At 36.0% G+C, this 17888-nt stretch overlaps 1 protein-coding gene across 13 annotated transcripts in view; it reads right to left on the reverse strand.

The window, feature by feature from the left end:
* SORBS2 (sorbin and SH3 domain containing 2) overlaps nucleotides 1-17888 on the reverse strand; it is a 144881-nt gene that overhangs the window by 30013 nt on the left and 96980 nt on the right. For 4 of the 13 annotated variants that reach the window (XM_041479783.1, XM_041479785.1, XM_041479786.1 and 1 more), the window contains 4 exons: nucleotides 17719-17763; nucleotides 16348-16531; nucleotides 13096-13210; nucleotides 284-336 (listed from right to left, as the gene is read on the reverse strand). In XM_041479783.1, coding sequence (XP_041335717.1) covers nucleotides 284-336; nucleotides 13096-13210; nucleotides 16348-16531; nucleotides 17719-17763 — 397 coding nt within the window. Of the gene's footprint in view, nucleotides 1-283; nucleotides 337-4019; nucleotides 4077-6170; nucleotides 6255-13095; nucleotides 13211-16347; nucleotides 16532-17718; nucleotides 17764-17888 lie in introns of all 13 variants that reach the window. The other 9 variants (XM_041479779.1, XM_041479792.1, XM_041479780.1 and 6 more) reach the window with 4 other exon arrangements.

The following is a 17888-nucleotide window of genomic DNA, read 5'->3' on the forward strand; positions in this document are numbered from 1 at the left end:
GAATAAATCACTGCTGCTGAGAGAGAAGTTCAGGGATGTTAGTGGAAAGACCCAGAACACAGTGTGGTTAATTTAAATGCAAACACTAAGTCCTTGTAAAACTAAAATAAAATCTACACACCAGTATCAAAATCAACACTGTCTCCAAGCATCTAATTTGCCAGTAGCTCACAAAGCGAATGTTAAAATCTGACTCTTCACAAAATCTGCTGATGTCAGGTCCCAGAGAAGACCCTCAGGCTGGATAATCTGTGTCTGCTGAAGTATAGATAGTACTTCTTACCTGGAGGGCCTGTCCAGGCCTCTGTCTGTTGAATAGTGATGATATAAGGAAGCCTGTGAAAACAAACACATGGATTGTTATGTTTGTATTTGAAAAAGGAGTGAAAATTTTTGTTTATCATGTTTGATGGCTCCTTGTTACTCTGTGGCAAATCCTATAACAACAGCCCATGATAATTAACATCTGGGCACTCCGTCACAGAGACAGCAACATTTCATGAGAATAAATTATGCAGCTTTTAAAAAGCATCACTAGATTTCATTACCTATTCTACTTCAGCAATTTTTTTCCTTTAAAGCACTGCTAAATAATGATCCCAAATCATGCTTTTCTATATACTTTTCAAAACCAGACACAGAACAGCTGAAACAAATCTTTACTATAAGAACAGAAAAATCTGAAAATTATTCCTTTATGTACATGTGAGGTCTGCAATGCTTCTCTTCATTCCTTAGTTACTCACCAAAATACCACAATCAATAATAGCCAGAAACTTTTGTCAATCCCATGACATTTGTGGTCAGCAACTGGCCTTATATACCTTATAATCCTGGTAAGAACAGTTCTCATCACAGAAAATGAGTCATTGCTTATGGGGTTACAGATGCACTGCATGAACACTGGGAGATGGAACTTCCATAATTGTATTATTAATACAAAGCCAACCTTAAATGACTACTGATTTTAAATCAACCATTTCAAGCCTTCAGTCAGAATTAAATAATATTACAATTCTGGTAACCAGGTATGAATCTACAATGAACTGCATGGTTTCTGGGGTATTTCTTCATGGGTACAAAGCAGTCAAGTTCAAGAATTAAACTTCTTTCAAGTTCCTGGCATGTCATTTCAGCTTTCCATAACCAAATGGACTAGAAATAGAACTATCATACAGGTTTCTAAGGTGCAGGAAATATTTTTTCCCTTTATAAAGAGCCTTCTTGGCTTTTTCCCTGCATGGAAAAATCTTTGTCCTGAAGGACTGCCAAAGTAATGGCTCTCATAGGCTGCACAAGTCCTTCGTTTTGTTGGAATTTTTTTTCCCCCCCAGTGATTTCATTTGCAAGTTCATGAACAGAACTTCACCCAGGTCTGTTAAATGACACTTAGGTACATCTCCAGGAGTCACCAGTAGTCTTAGAATTTTTGGGAACAGATTTTTTAGGACTGTGGGGCAGGGAGAGCCACACAAACGTGCCACAATATGAAACAAATGTTATCTAAAACTTGAGCTAAGATAATTCCAAATGTTCACATATTTTCAAGTTTTTTTTTTACATCCTCTGAAGGCTTAAAAGTACTTTGTGACGATTTTCCCATCACTTTCCAAATGCAATCATTTTAAGATATATATCCAATACTATGAGGTCTGTCTGCAGTAAAACCATAGAAGCCAGACACAGTGTTGCTCACACCAACAGCCAGTATAACCACAGTAAGCAAAGGCCTCAGGTCTGTGTGCTTCCCTACACTAGCCATAAAACACACATTCAGCCTGTCCTGGAAAACGCCCGAGTCTCATTTCGAAACTGGCCACAACCATCTTCCTTCTCTTGACCAGTCACTGCCACGGTCTGGAACCAGCCAGGAAGGAAACTCAGGACCACAGGTGATCTCTCAGAACTTTGCACGAGGTGGTGCAAACACTGCAGATAAATTGTCATTGTGGATTCTTTTGTGCAGATGCCAACCACTTCCACTAGCGACCACTGGCCCCCTGGGAGGTGACAGTGGCCAAATGGCCCTGAGACAGTGATTGCTTCCCACCACCTGTAGTGGCTCCAAGCCTGTACAGACCATGATGTCACTCCCAAGGGTGGAGCAGATCCTCACTGTCTCCTTTGGAAGGCTGTGGGTAAATCACACAATGGAAATCACACAGAGGGAACTTCCTTATCCACAGCATTCCACAGGCTATACACAGATGGCTAGAAGTGCCTATCATGCCAAAATTGACTGCTGGGTTATTGGCTTTAATTTTTCATCCTTTAAGAATCTTTTATCACCTTGAATGCAACTTGCCCTTTTATCCTTCGTTTGATGCTGCCTTTGAAGCTTTTTCCATATGATGGATCCTGTACGTTGCCCATTCTACAACACTAATTTTTACTACAGGCATATATTATTTTATAGATTGTGTGGAGTTTATACCTTCTCTCCACAGGAAGAGCTTCATTCATGTGACATATAGAGGAAAGGTGAAAGTAAACACTGTGTATGGTTGTTTTTTACTGCTTGTTTTACTGTCTGCAGCTGTTCTATCAGCTCTTGGGCATTTATTAACTTACTTTTAGATGGCCCAATTGAACACATCTCTCCTATCTCCAAAAATAATTAGCCATCTTCCACAATATTCAATATTGCTCTGTATGAATAAAGGCAACTTGAAAAAAAATTAAATATTGGAGAGGACAACTCCAAACTACCAAATAAAATGTTTTTTGAATACTTTGATTTAGTTTTATTTTTAAAATTCTATATATATATATAGAATTAAGCCAGTATTTTAGCTGTTTTCATGCATCAAGGCTTTAATGCTGACTAAAAATGGAGCTAGGGAAAGTAAGCAAAAGTAAAAGGAAAATAACAAATGGGCCTGTTTGCATGATGGTTATAAAACTTGATAAAGTTATTTTGAATAGTCTCCCCCTATGGAGAAGTATTAAGTTGCTGTCATTTTTGAACATGGTTTATCATATTTAAAGGTTATTAAAATTTCAAAATTAAAGAGACGACTTAGTAAATTAATCAAAGAGAAAACCAGTGTTACTTAACAGCCATTTTACCCAGACCTACTGAACATGGGAATATTTCAAAGTCATATTAGGGCTTTTAAATTGTCTTCCTTGATATATTGAAAACCAACAGGAATTAGAAAAGGCCTAGAAGCTTTTTCTTTCAGAGAACTGGGCCCAAATTTCATAACTATGAGGTTTTTCTAGATATATAGAGAGCTTAAAATCAAACCAGAGTAAATTGCAAACAGTTAACAATTTAAGACCACAATTTGAGTTTAACTTTTAGAGAAACTACAGAAGATGAGAGTGAATCACAAATGTGGATGAAGTAAAGCCACCATACGAAGCAAAGCTGCCAGCAGAGGATTCACTGACTTTTGCCCTAACGCTGTAAAAATGGGGAGGGAGTGGAGAAGGAATGAAAGCCTGAATCTCTCCCACTCAGAGTAGGGCAATATCAGCCCACTACCTGATCTTGATTAATTTTATTTGGAGTACTGACAGCAACTGTCAATCCTGAGTTATAAATTACAAAAGTACTTTTAATTGCTGTTTTACCTGATAAGCAACCTTAATTGGAGATATGACAGCTTAGCCACAAAGGCTTCCACTTGACACATACAATTTTCAGTCAGATGTTTTAAAAAAAAATATATATACTGTGCTGATGGATTAATTGTGCAATGCACTTGCCCAACTCTGAAAAGTGGGAATTTGTCAGAGAGTTAGAGACGTATGGAGTGTTGTGTAATTCTGGGTGTTAATCTCTGAGAAGTTTTGGGTATAAGAACTCACAGTTCCTAGGATAATAAGATCAACATCCAAATGCACTAGTGATCTGGAAAGATATGAACACAAAGATACAATGATTGTGAATTAGACACGTCTCACAGCTACCAGAAGGAAACCACTACATTTTAACAAACCTAAGACATAAATGGTGAGCATTCCAACCCTTCTTCCCAAGAGAATCATCTGAAAAAGAGCCATTCATTTACCTCATTGGAAACACCAGAAGAACTGTCTTGAACATAGTCCAAAAGCTTTTTAGGTGGCTGCATCATAAAAGCAGAAGTGTAGAGATGAAATGGAGTAGGATCAATGGCAGCAAGGAATGGAACATGTGGAAAAGGTTACACAGTTAGAAATTAAGTGTTGACAGTGTCAGATACAAAGAGTGACACACACAGGTAGAATGGAAGGATAAATGTGTTATTTTTAAAATACCTTAATAAAATGTTAGTAACTTTAGGTGGCAAAATTTAAAACTGGAATGGTTGAATAAATAGCAGTTTTTAACACTGAGAGAGAAAAGTCTAAAGTATCACGGTTATGCTCTCTTGGAGGAATTTCAATATATTTTATCTTAAAAGCTATTGTTATCAGTAAAATATTGTTGAGATATGGTTAATCAGAAGAATTTATCTGTACTGTTTCTGCCCACCTAGAGGGAGAAATGATAATACCACTTGAATGGCAGGATAATGGAGATGAAAAGTAATCCATGACAATGTGATAACATTATAGACTACTGCACAAGAAATTAAACCCAGATATATTTACCTTTATTATTTTTTCTAATTTTCACAGGGTATTCAATGGGTAATTTTTAAAATGCTATGATTAAAGCATTAAGGTTTTAAAAGAGTGTATATGATTTGCTTTCTTTTCTGCTCTCCCTGAAGCAGCAGGGAGTTTTGATTTTGGCTCATGGCTAGCTACAGAAAGGGACTAAGGTGCCTGGTTCCAGGGTGTCCTCCAAGACCCTGTGTCAAGCTCAGGATCCTCATGTAGCTGGCATGTCACTAATTGAAATTCTGATTGGCCTCCAGAGAATTGTTGGCTGACAGGGAAAGAAAAGAATGGGGATATTTTAATTCCTGATCCTCTCAAGCTCATGTCTACTTTGGATTTCCTGCCTGTGGCTTCTGCTTTTTAAACTCAAAAAAATTAGGGGAGGATCTTGGGGAGCTATGAGAATGCTTAAAAAGACTGAGGGAGTGCTTAGGTTTACTTCCCTTCTTTTTCTAAGGGGATTTTAACTTTTCATTTTCTGCCTGTCTGGATATTCCAACTATCCTCTTAGACACTCTTCTGGGATGAAGACATTTACTATCCTTTTTCCTAAAGATGTTAGAGTGTACAGGAAAGAATTTGAGCCCTGTGAAGCCAGAGAGGGAGTGTGCAAAAGCAAGAGCAGGTGCATCTCCAACATAGTTGTTAAGGCAATGTGCAGGGAGGAAGTGAAACCTACTTCTCAGTCTTGCCTAAAGGACAGTGTTACTGTTTTACCATTGTAAAAAATATACAAACAGCCTTAGGTGCTTAGATACAATTAAACCTATGGCATTTGCAGAAGAACTGCAAGTGCTTAGGAAATCAAAGGTGAAAAATTGAGATATTTCTGATTTTTAGGTGTTTTGGCCAGATGGAATTCTTCAGGTTTATAATTTTAGATGTAAGTGCTGGCAGCAGATCTAAACCAGCAGCTGTTTGCCAGAGCCCTTGTTTTGTGTAATGGCTATTTGTGAAAATTGGAGCAGAACGGAAGTCTGTCCATTCAAACAGGTGTCCAGCTTGAAAACAGAGCAAACCCATATCTGTGTGTTCAGGTACAAAATACATATTCTGTATGTATGCATATAAGAGATGAAAAAAAGGAAAAAAAAATTGGTATTTCCTGCTATAAGAAATTTGTTTCTGGCTTCATACATTTAAATTTAGATATAGTCCTTCAAGTAACATATATGATGTGTAGCTTAGCATCCCTAATGCAAACTGTCATATTTTTCCATCCTAGAAGATTGTTCAAAAATAATCCAGCCAAATCTAAAAAGTTTAGGGAAACCAGCAAACATCCCTGTTTATCATAGAATTTGTCTTGTTATTAAATACTTACACACTACTATTTATCTAATACATACTCCTTATTAAACCTATTACTAGAACTACTCTAGCAAGTTAAGAGTTAAGAGATTTTGAAAAAAAATACTTATATTCATGGGACTTTACTGCCCTTCCTCAAAAAAGAAAAAAACAACTTATATTAATTTTACTGGCTTATACTTGCTGAATTTGGTAATTTAAATTCCTCATTCTAAAAAGATTTTTTCCTAAAGTGGAAATATCAATATTCTGTCCTCACTTACCGGACGTCCAAACTCCAGCTCTGAAAAGAATTTATACCAGGGTTCGTTTTCTAAATCTATGTCATCTGGGTTTATGCGATCAGTCTGGAGCAGTTGTGAAGGAAAAGGGAAGGAAAAGGCACACACTGAGCAAAGTGCTAGAAATGCTAGGTCACTTTAACAACAAACACACAGACATAGAACAAATGTTGGGAAAGAAATGGAATAAAATCAAAGAATGAAGATGGTATTTAAGATAGAGAATGTTCGTGTTCAAGAGCTGTCATTCACTGGTAGTTTTAATACTTTTCTTTTTGTTGATGTTCTTCCAAGGACTGGAAGATGTTAAACATTTTAAAATTACACTGTTAAAGCTAAGAGGGCTCTTTGACCTTTTCTTTAACATCATTGCATTAGTTAATTACATTTAATGCTGCTAAAGATTCCTTGTTAGGAAGATGGTTTAAATGATTGTCTTCTCCAGCATAAGCAGGATATTGCCCATCAGATCAGCAATAAAGAAACAACTTTATCTGTATTGCTTTTGGTCATTCTTTGTCTTCTCACAAAGCATGTTAATGCTGAATCTTCTTGAAGCACTGAGCAGAGATAAGGAACATGCATCATACAAGCATCGCTATGTTAAAAAGCCACTTCAGCATATGAAAAGGAACTGGTATATTTTAAATTCTATGGTCAAAACATCGGAAACAAAAAAAATTATGCATTCCATAATATTTGTTGCAGCAGTGCTGTGAAATGCTTTATCTTGCATAGCCTTGTTGACATAATGAAGCATTTTTTTCAACAGTGGAATACATTGTTTTCATCTGAAAATTCTCCCAGCCAAGGGATAAAGTAGCAATTGAAGATAGTATTAAGGAAATTCTTCAGTGAACAGAAGAATAATTGACAGATTTATTCAAGCAGCATGAAAACATGACGGTGCAAAACAGTACAGCTCTCAATGGGATATCTAATCAACTGTAAACTTGGCTGCATTAATTACTTTCTAAATAGCTTCAGTTTCTTTGTAGCATCTGATGTAAGCTTTCATGCAGCACAGAATTACAGTGAACTGTTGGCTTAAAGATCACTGACTCAGAGAAATCCTCTTGTTAAAGACATTTCTGAATTTAAAATTTGCTTCTCCATAACTGTAATTATCAGAACCTAGACATTGACTGTGGTGTGCCCTACAAAGCAATCATCAAAGAACATAGGGTCCTGCATAAAGAATGACATGTACGTGACACTTTTTCCTCCAGTCAAACTGCCACCAGTAGACCGGAGCAGTCACATACAGCTATTTCTGTTTTCTGCAAGAGATAACACTGTGCTCTTGACCATTTCAGGTAATTAAACATCTTACAGAACTTTTCTTGCTGCTTTTGGCGTTACTGGGACAGCCTGCCAACTCTGCTCTATTGAAAGGTCAACAGTCCTTCAGAACTACCTTGGTGCTCACGGATCTGTGAGCTGTTAATGCAGTATCTGGACCTCAGCTGTTGTTTTATACACTTATCTTCACAATGCCCTTTCAAGTAAGAGAAGTAGTATTCCTGTGAATGCAGAGGGAAGTAAATGTCACTGATGAAAAACTTGCTGTGCTCCACAGAAGGGTCAGGTAGTGAAGCTCCTCTGGAGTTTTGCCCTTATATTTCCACCATCCACAGCCGTACCTCAGCAGCACTAATGACAAGTGCTTGAACTCAACTATAGACACCCAAGCCTTTAGTAGAGAAACACTACTGAAATTAGTTTCATCAACTGACTACTAAAAATGTGCGACTCTAATAGAGACTATGACTAATTTAAGAAAAAAACACAGGATTCTCTTCTGCACAGATAAGAAGGCATGAGGGAACAAAATGACAGATGCAAAACGCAGAAGATAACTTTGCTGTATATCAACTTGATTCCCATTACAGGAAATGCTTGTCATATTTAGAGGCTTTTTTGCTTATCTTAAAAAAAATTCCACAATTTGCATCTGCAAGGGAGGAAGAACAGACTGACAAATCAACTGGGCTCCCCTAAGCCAGCCAAGGAGACAAAAATGAGAATGGAGTTGCCTCCCTTTTCAATTTCAAATACTCTTGCAATTAGCTGCAAGCTTAAAAACCCTTGTATTTCTGCTGGTAAAGAAGAAGCTAGAAATGTATTTTATCTAGTTTCTAAGTCTTCATGTCTTCCCGGGTAGCAAATAAAATGAGACTGTTACAAAGTATGTAAAGCTAACTCCATGCAGCCAAGTCCACTTCAATTTACAGCTTCAACCGCAGAGGGCAGCAAACAAAAAGAAACTGAGCACTAAAGTCTTCAAATTCCCTGCTGCTGGCAGTTCTGGAGACGACTGCATCTCCTGTTCTACCAAGATCAATACACAGGCAATTGATTTTGCTGGGCTTTTGGATTTAGTTTTGCTGACAGAGCTTTTTTCTATTATCTCCCCTTCTAAGAGACTTAAAATGAACGAATCATTTTGACTTAGAAGCTGCACTTGGCTTAGTCTCACAAAGTATCTCCCAAACTACTGGAATAGAGAAGTGAAAGCTATAAAGGAAAATCCTTTTTTATGAATTGCTAGTGAAATAATGTTCCTACAATCTATCCTTCATCTAGCAATTTAGTAATATTTTGATTATTTATTGAAAATATACTACTGAAGACCACTAAGATCAGTCCTTTTGCCTTTTGCCCCAGATGGTCAACACAACACTGCATCAGCATACTCAAGTACAGAACACAGATAATGAACAAAATTACATCTGTAGTATTACGTGTAGCTTTGCCTATTCTTGGTTTGACACACAAATAGAAATCCACAGGTAGTAATAAAAAAATCTGCATTTAAACTCATGAGTTAAATGGCTCTTACATGTAGATCAGTGTTTTGCATTTGCACGGTCAGACACCAAACTGAAGCCTATCTGGAAGAGAGGACTGAGACGCCTGATGTAAATTTGGCTTTGGCATTTTATTATCTCAAAATAAATTTCTTTTTCTTTTTTTTTGCTTTTTTTTTTTTTTTTTTTTTTTTTTTTCCTTTTGGACTACTTTTAAATAGCTGTGGCAACTCCAAGTCTAGTACCAGATGGACTTTTTCTGTTTCTTTATGAGAAGAAATATTTTATAATGCCATATTAAGCATACCAAGAGGAATATTCAGATAACCAGACTGAGATGTCAAAAGCAACCAAATATGCATTCTCTAAAGAAAATTTCCAATTTTTCACTACACTAAAAACCAAACCAAACAAAAAACAACAGATGTACATCATGGAACAAGCCCAGTCTATTTCTGGTATTTGACAAAACAGTAATTTAGAAAAATTGATTCTAATCATGAATTCCTCTTGCATATAAACTCAGTAGAAAATTTGTATGTTGAACAGAGACTAAAAAATCTAGAACTAAAATTTAACCTCACAGTTTTATTTGACTAGCATATGTATTCTTTTATGCTTAGAGTAAAATAACTAATGAAAATAGGGGCATTGCATGTACCAGTTTTATGAGGTCTTTTTTTTACAGTAACACTGAGATTTTTCCTTACATATTCTACTGCAGAAATAGATATATGTACATGTATGGAGAAATTGCTACTCATACATACAAGGTAAAAATTAGTAAAAAAAAAAAATAATTTCATTTACACACGAGTAAGATTAAGTTATTACATTGCCATTTACTTATTAATGAAAAGTAAACATCCTTTTTAGGAAACAAGTCCATGATTTGGATGACATTGGAGAAAAAGAGGAATATTTAGCTGAATTGCAGACACTGGAAATGGAAACATACATCCAAACACCCTATCAGTGGCTTCCTGAAATAGGAAAAAAAGGAGCTGTATCACCAAGTCTGGTAAGACTATTAAATGCCTTAATATCACAAATTTTTACTGTCATCTCAAAGTACTAATCCCAAACCCCTCCTTTATGATGATGTTTTATACTCTTACAATTCAAGTTATGGAAGAAAACACACTAATTTCCTGTTTCATGGAAGAGGCTACTACACAATACAGCAGTTTGAAACTGCACTCATCCTTCTGCATCTATAACAATTAGCGATCCCTAACCAATCTATCAATTTAATGTTTGTTATTAGGTCAATGTTTTAGTTTATTATTTCTCACATTGTTTTGATTAATGCAGATTTTCTTTTCATCAGTGAGGATCTGCTGCATAGTATTTCCCACTAAATGTTAGCTTCACACTGAATCCCAATTTCTTTTATTCTTGCCATGTTCTCATCTCCCCGTTAATCAGAACTGATTCCAATCTGTTACCTACACCAATAAAGGGAATGTTAATCAGTCAAATCTGACTTGGCAGACTTGACAGATTATGATACAAGGTAGCTGTAAATATTTTATATTTTTAACAGATTATTTTGCCATCAAAACTACAATCTTGTAGACATGGAAATTATTTAATTAAAAAAATTGGCGATTTGGAGTGTTAGAAAAACTCCCTTTGATTTCTTTGATTTTGACAAAACTAATAAAGTATGACTTTCTAGTTCAGACACTATAAATGTCCATCTTTTGCAATATTAATTTACTGCATTTATTTTATATTCCATATTTTTATTACTACTTTCCTTCAGTATCATCAAAACAAATTTTCAGACATTAGAAATCAAATATTTTGAGATTAAGATGGAAGATTTAATTCATGCACTACTGACACATTTGAGAATTTGGAGTTTTCATCTGAATTTGGAACCAATGCATTATTTTCAGATGTCAGCTTTTCCTATGCACAATGAAAAGAGCTTTTGACCTGCTTTGCTGACCATCATTTAAGAAGTTAGTTTTACTTTCTATCTGCTATTCAGTGAATACAAGGAAAGCAAATACTTCAGTGAAAACAACTAATTTTCTGTTAGTAACATGGTCCGAAGGAAGTATCTTAATTATATAAAGCTAAATAGCATCTTTATCAACAGTAGACATTCCAGATTGATGAAACTGTCATAGCTCCCTATTTTTTTCAACTATGTTACACTAGTGTAAGCAAAACTTTAATCTTATAATAATTTCCAATTTTTTACAGCTCTGAATCATACATAAACAAAAAAATCTCTCAATTCTGTACATGAATGTACTTTTCTCAGCTTTAAAAATTTCTTATACAATGAGACGGTTCCTTGTACGTACATCAGCTAAGCCTAAACTTTTAGTCTAAGCTTCAAGATGGCAAAGTATGACCTTACCCTTGATGGATATTGCTTAGTAAGTAACATGACTACAACACAACTAAAACTTTTCTGCATGAAAATATTTTAATGACCAAACAAAGATCAAAATTCCATCTCTTGATTTAGATTAGCAAAAGTATAATGCATAAGCAAGTGGAAAAAATATTCAGGAACAGTCAGCAATCCTCATTTTCTTGTTATTCCATTAGTTTGCTAGAATTGAAAAAATGTAGCTCTGGCAATATTCATCAGCACTGCAATGGTTATATGAATTATTTTTGTTCATATTACATTAGCGGAAAATGTAATTTATTAAAAAAGTGAGGTCATTCTTGGAATGCACTGAAATCAGTACAATTTTCTTATTTTTAATTTGAATCTGATTTTACACTTTGGCACTGGGAAAACTGGAAAATTACGTCAGTGTTTATAGTGCAGCCATGGCACTCAAAAAGTGCTCAGGACAAATGACACTGCCATTTAAATAAAATTCTTTGTTAAGTTCATCTGCACTCAGATAGTAATTATATTTATTCATTACCGGTTCCTAGAGAATTGCCAATTTCCTCTTTGAAAACCACATTGGTTCTGCAAGAACTCAATTTCACAGAAAAAGAGCTTTGTGTTTTCTAGCTAACAACAACACAGATTCCCGCAAAGACCACCAAAAAAAAGAAAAAAAAAAAAAAGGAAAAGGTGCTTGGTTCAGGTGTTTCACACTGTTGATATACTGCATATTCTGAAATTCAGTCATTTCCTTAATTTGCTTTAAATTGGCAAAATAAATTCTGTGAACAAGCATGTAATACAGAAGCAAATAACAATCCAGTACTCATTTCATAAACCTCTTCCTTAAAACTGGACTCCCTCAAACATTTCAACCTCAAAGTAAATGACCAAGAAATGAAAATATCAGATACAGAACAGCCTTTCTAAAATAAGAAAGTGTTAAGATAGTACAAAGTTAAATAAGAAGGGCTGGGTGAATGTGTCTTTCAGCAATGAAAACTTCTGTTAATTGTCATTTTGCAAGCATTAAGCACAGCTTTATTCCACAATTGCTATAATTATTCAGAAAGCAGGAATAAAGACTTCTAATTACATGTTAATGTACACTCATTCATAATGTACACTCACTCAAATCACAGAGTATTTGAGGCTGCAAAGGACCCAGAGGTCATCTAGCCCAACCTCCTGCTAAAGGTAGGTCTAATCATATCAAGTTCCTCAGGCCTGTGATCAGACGAGTCCTGTCTGGGCAACCTTGGCCAGTATTTGACCAAAATCTCCTTAGATATACAATTCAACACATCCTGAAAATGCAAATATCTTATTTTTATGCATTAATTATTCAGATATCATACGTGCTGTTAATACTACTGAAAATAAATGCTGTAGATGCACACCAATTAGAAAGAGCAGTTTCCATCTGTTTTGTCTATCTATTTTTGTGTTTCCAAGAAATCACCACCATGAGGTTTGCATGGTGGTGATTTCTTGGAAACACTGGAAGATGTAAGTTAAGTAAATAAGTCAAACCAAATTTTTCCAAAACAACCAATTTTTCCAAACCCAATACAACCATCAGATAAGAGCAAAGACAAATTGCTGTAAAATTATATTTGAAAAAGGATCTTCAATATTCTTCCAAATAGCAATTATTAATAGTAAATAATAAAAAGATAAGCTCTTACCAATCTCTTACTGTATTACCCATTTCATTTGTGTGTCTTACCGGTCTTTCGTGTTCAAGGATCGATGACTTTCCTGGTTCATACTCAAAAATACTTCTTGGTTCAGAACGGAACTTGCGAGTATCCACCTTTCTGTCAGGAGGATCCCAGTCATTCCTAAACAATAAACACAAGTAACTGAGCTGATTTACTGTCACCACCTTGTGATTTACTGCTCTGTACAACAGAAACCTGCATCAGAACAGCTAATATTTCCAGATCTCAGCTGTGGAACAGCCAGCCTCGTATCCCAGTGTTTTACTGTAACATCTCAACCTGTTTACAGCAGGTATGCTCAGTATAGCAGGAAGAATCCTAGAGATGTCCAGCCTGTGATCACTCATATCTTTTTTTTAACTAGTAGACCAGTTTAAAAACTACCCTGGCATACCATGTCAGGAAACATGCAAACCATTGCAAATAAATATACTTGTTTTGTGCAAATAACTATACTTGTTTTGTGCACTCTACTAATATAGGCAAGTGGTAGATATTTTTGTCACCACATAACGTGATGGTAAGGCCATATTGAAAAAGTTATAAAATCTTCTGAGCCAAAAAATGAGGAATTATTTTAAAAGACAGCAGGATGGTCATTATCTTGATCTGTAATAGAATTGCTTCTGAGTATCCTTGTAAGCAGGATATTGTTTCTCTGTTTTGAATAGAGAAACAAGAGGAAGAATTTGGCAGTTGAATTTGGAATGGAAATGTAACTATTTTCTCTATAATTACAAATTTGCTTTCAATTTAATAATGCTATGCAAAGAATAAAAAGTAACCCATGCTACCCAAAAGTAACCCAGTCATTTATGTCGTATTACTAGGTACATATACATTTTGGGGGAATACTTAGCTAGTTACAGTGGGAGCTACCTTTGCATGGCAGTTCTTGTAGTACCTACCTCCATTGTACTTGGAAAACTGTAGCTCACACATATTTTTATTTAACTCTGTGTAAAATGACCCACTAGTAACTTAAAGGTTGGAGGAAAGGGGAGGGGAAATACTACCAGCTATTGTCTGTATTTGATAAGAGCATACACTGATTAAATTTTATCAGTTCCATTGATCTTTCTGGCATGACTTGGTTTGATGTGACCTGACATCATAATGCACATGTCATGTGCCTTAAAAAGATCTGTGGAGTAGCTTTTGTTTATAGTATGCTTGCAAGCGCATTTCAGGGACACAGACATCTCTATTTATAAAATGCCCTACATTTCAAGGGAAATAGTTCTACATGGCTTTATTGTTTATTTTCACTGAGGAAAAAATTATTTTCAGAGCAAAAAAGGTTACATTTTTTGAGAATGAACAGGAAAATGGAAATATTCTGATGAAGCTGCATTATACTTCAAGCCACTGAAGCAGAAAGGATGCTACTGAAATTCTGATTCACACTCAGTTCAACTAATTTACAGTTTTCAGCCTTTTATCCTGTATGGACTATATTTTGAGCTCAACTGCTAATGCAAACCAGATCTTGCCTCGCAGCTATGAAACTTGTGATATATGTGGACCTAAGCCTCTTATGTGAGATTTTAAATACTATGGCTTTATAGGCAATTAAAAAAAGAATCTCCCAATGGCAGGAAAAGATTCATAAGCCATAGCTTTCAGCAGTGGGCAAAGCATAGCTAACATGTTTGGCATCCCTTGGCCTGGAGAACACAGATTTCCACTGCCTGTCGTATCATGCAGGAGATTAAATGGGGAGGTTAAATAGCCAAATGAAGTGCTGAGCAGCTGTTTCCAAGCTTGAAAAGATGCACTGCAACAGGCCTCAGTTTCTGTGACCGAGGCATTCGGCCTAGCACAGGACAATAACTCACACAACTTCAGCGATCAAAGCTAAACAGCTCCACATTTTTGTGTCCTGCTAAAAAAATCTGCACTTCTGTATGACCTGCTAACAAAATTCAAGCCTCATGGCCTCTGTGAGGCAGCCCAACTCTAACCTTTAGCATTTCCTCTTGACAACCTGCCCTTAGCAACAGGCAAGCCAAAATCAGTAACCATCAAGCAATCTCATCTTCCTCTGCAGTATGGGTATCTACTGATTTACATTTTGGATTGCCACTACCTACAAATTTTTCAAAAAGCTATAGTCATGTCTTAATTTTAAACACTTAGTGTGGTCTTTCCTCATAATAGTTTATTCAAATTGCTAATTACTTGAAACTGTTTAATATAATTACATTTCTACACATAAATATGTTTACAATGTCCAAACTGACAGAAATGGGCAAATTCTCTTTTGTTGTTTGAGTGTAACCAAGAGAGGGGAGCTTGTAGGCACAAATGAAAGGAAAATTATTACTCTTTTAATATGTAATATATACATAGACACACAGATATTTATAATAGCATATTATTATATTAACAGGTAGTATTAATTAATGTAAACACTAAAGAAGAAGATTTTTTCTTCTTCTTTATAGAAGAAGAAGAAAAAATACATATCTGTACCTACAGATATGCTGAAGTCAACAGAATTTGTGTGCAAGTTTTTTGCAAGGTTTTATCAAAAGGATAAGCATTTCTTTCCCGAGTCATTAATTACTAACTTTTTCCAGACTGAAGTCTAACCAATGGGACCTGGTTTCGTGCAGAGAATTTGGACAGAGAACTGTGAGATATCCAAAATGCCTCTTTAATCTGTAAACGCTGCCTTAGTCTACCAAAATGGAGATTGAAAAAATATGGGGGTATAAAGCACTTCTAAACTCTGGGGAAATGTGGGTTGGCTTCTACCCTCTTGTACAGCTTTGCTCTCCCTTAACTTTTGAATTACATCATCTTTTTGATCCTTTCTCTTTGGTGCTGGCTACAACAAATGGCCTTTCCTACTCAGAGACTAACTATTGAAGACAGCTCCTACGGTACAGATTGTTCTGAAACACAATAAACAGGACAGTACCACTAATGAGAATAAAAATCTTTAATGATGCTGATGGTTGCATCATGAATAAGAAAAAACACTTCTTTAGCCACTGAAGAAATGACAGATGCCTGTAGCAGGCCCAGAGCCTGCAAGGCCTCCTTGGAGGTTGGCCTCGGCAGTCCACCGGGCGCAGCCCGGCTGGAACCTACCAGGATAGATGCCCAGACTCCTGGCAAAGATCACCCCTCATCACCTGACTGGCCCTTGAAGTCATATTATTCTAGAGCTGCTATTTTATCCCTCGTTATATTCTGCAATTGGAGTACTGCACTTAGCAAGAATACCTTTTGAAAATGCACTAACTTACTTTTCTGGTGTAGACCGTTGCCTCATACGATGTGGTGGTACTGGTGGTGGCACGTGGGATGGCAAAGGGGACGAGACCTTAAAGGCATCGGAGCTACTGTCAGAAGCACTTTTGGACAGTGGTCTGTATGTCTGTGTCTTTGCAGCTGGGTGTGCCTGAGCAGAGAAGGATGGACTGTAGCTACCTAATATAAAACAAAACCAGAAATAGTCATAACATGAGAGTAAGTCTTAAAAAAACCACAACATGGAATGCTACAAGAGCGCACAGTAACTCAATAAAATGGCAAGATTACAAAAATGTGTAAATGAGTTTTAAAAGTACATTGCTGTGTATTATGCAGCTCATTAGAGAGCTTCTTATATATTTTTACACAAAATTACAAACACATAGGTAAAGTGCAGTATAGTTAAAATAAATTAATTTGATGGAGAAGTTAATGGGTGTATACATCCATCACATCTGTTAATGACAGCCTGTAATTAATCTCCAGGCTCATCCTGTTGCTCAGTTGTTCCATGTTCTGAAGGTAGAGAAGAGGCAGGAAACACACCTTTTTTGATTGTTTTAATAACTATTTGGTTTGTGATGATGAGGCAGTAGCATATCTTGAAGAGGATCACAAGAGTACAAAGAGATGTCAAACCACTGACCCACAACAAGTCATCTGAACAGCACAGAAAAAGGCACCATTGAGAGCATGTTTACTGCAACAAAAACTGAAATGAAAAAAAATTTGAATGGCTGTTTTGCAGAAGGCACTGTAGCCTTTTTGCACACAGTCTATTCATGCTTTCATTTTTGCTTTTTTTGGAAATAATTTTACCATATGGATATAATCTTCTTAAGACACAATGATTATATATCTGAGATGAGTATGTCTTTTCTTGTGGCTAAATAACATCAACATGAATGCCTATAACAAAAATGGAGAAGTTCGTAAAAAAATCAGTTTTATTAGGCACTCTCGCTGCATATTTTTCAAGTGTATTCAGTACATTATTTTTGTCTTTCCATGTCAGTAATTAGTATTTTCATTTTCACAGAGTAGTTCCCTTTCCATTTCTATGAAGGAAAGGCTGCTTTACTACCAATCACTAGTGAAAATAAATGCAATGTAATCAAGAAACCACAGTGTTATGTGTATCCCTCTACAGTAAGAGGTCCACAGCTGCAATTAATTTCTGTAGTAAGAATGAAACTAAAATTAAACTTGTTTCATTTGGGGGAAAAAGGCATGAACAACTGAGATCAAACGAGACACTAGAAAGTGTGTCTACAAGCATTGCAAAAGCGAGCGTGAAGAGTTAACTACACCATCACTTGCTGACATTAACAAAAGCGTCATTTTGAGCACGGAGTAATTCCTACCAGTATTGTATGCATATGCAGTATTATACAAGTCTGTGTCGTCATCTACAAAAAGAAATACATATGTTACAGTAGTGCCATACATGCCAGTTCATCACAGAAACTGAGCTTTGTCTTTGCAAATACAAGTAAGATTGGTAAGCAATCATGCACTGTATTTCTTTTCCTCG

This window comes from Pyrgilauda ruficollis, unplaced genomic scaffold, assembly GCF_017590135.1.
Source record: "Pyrgilauda ruficollis isolate IOZ18807 unplaced genomic scaffold, ASM1759013v1 scaffold5, whole genome shotgun sequence".
NCBI lineage: Eukaryota > Metazoa > Chordata > Aves > Passeriformes > Passeridae > Pyrgilauda > Pyrgilauda ruficollis.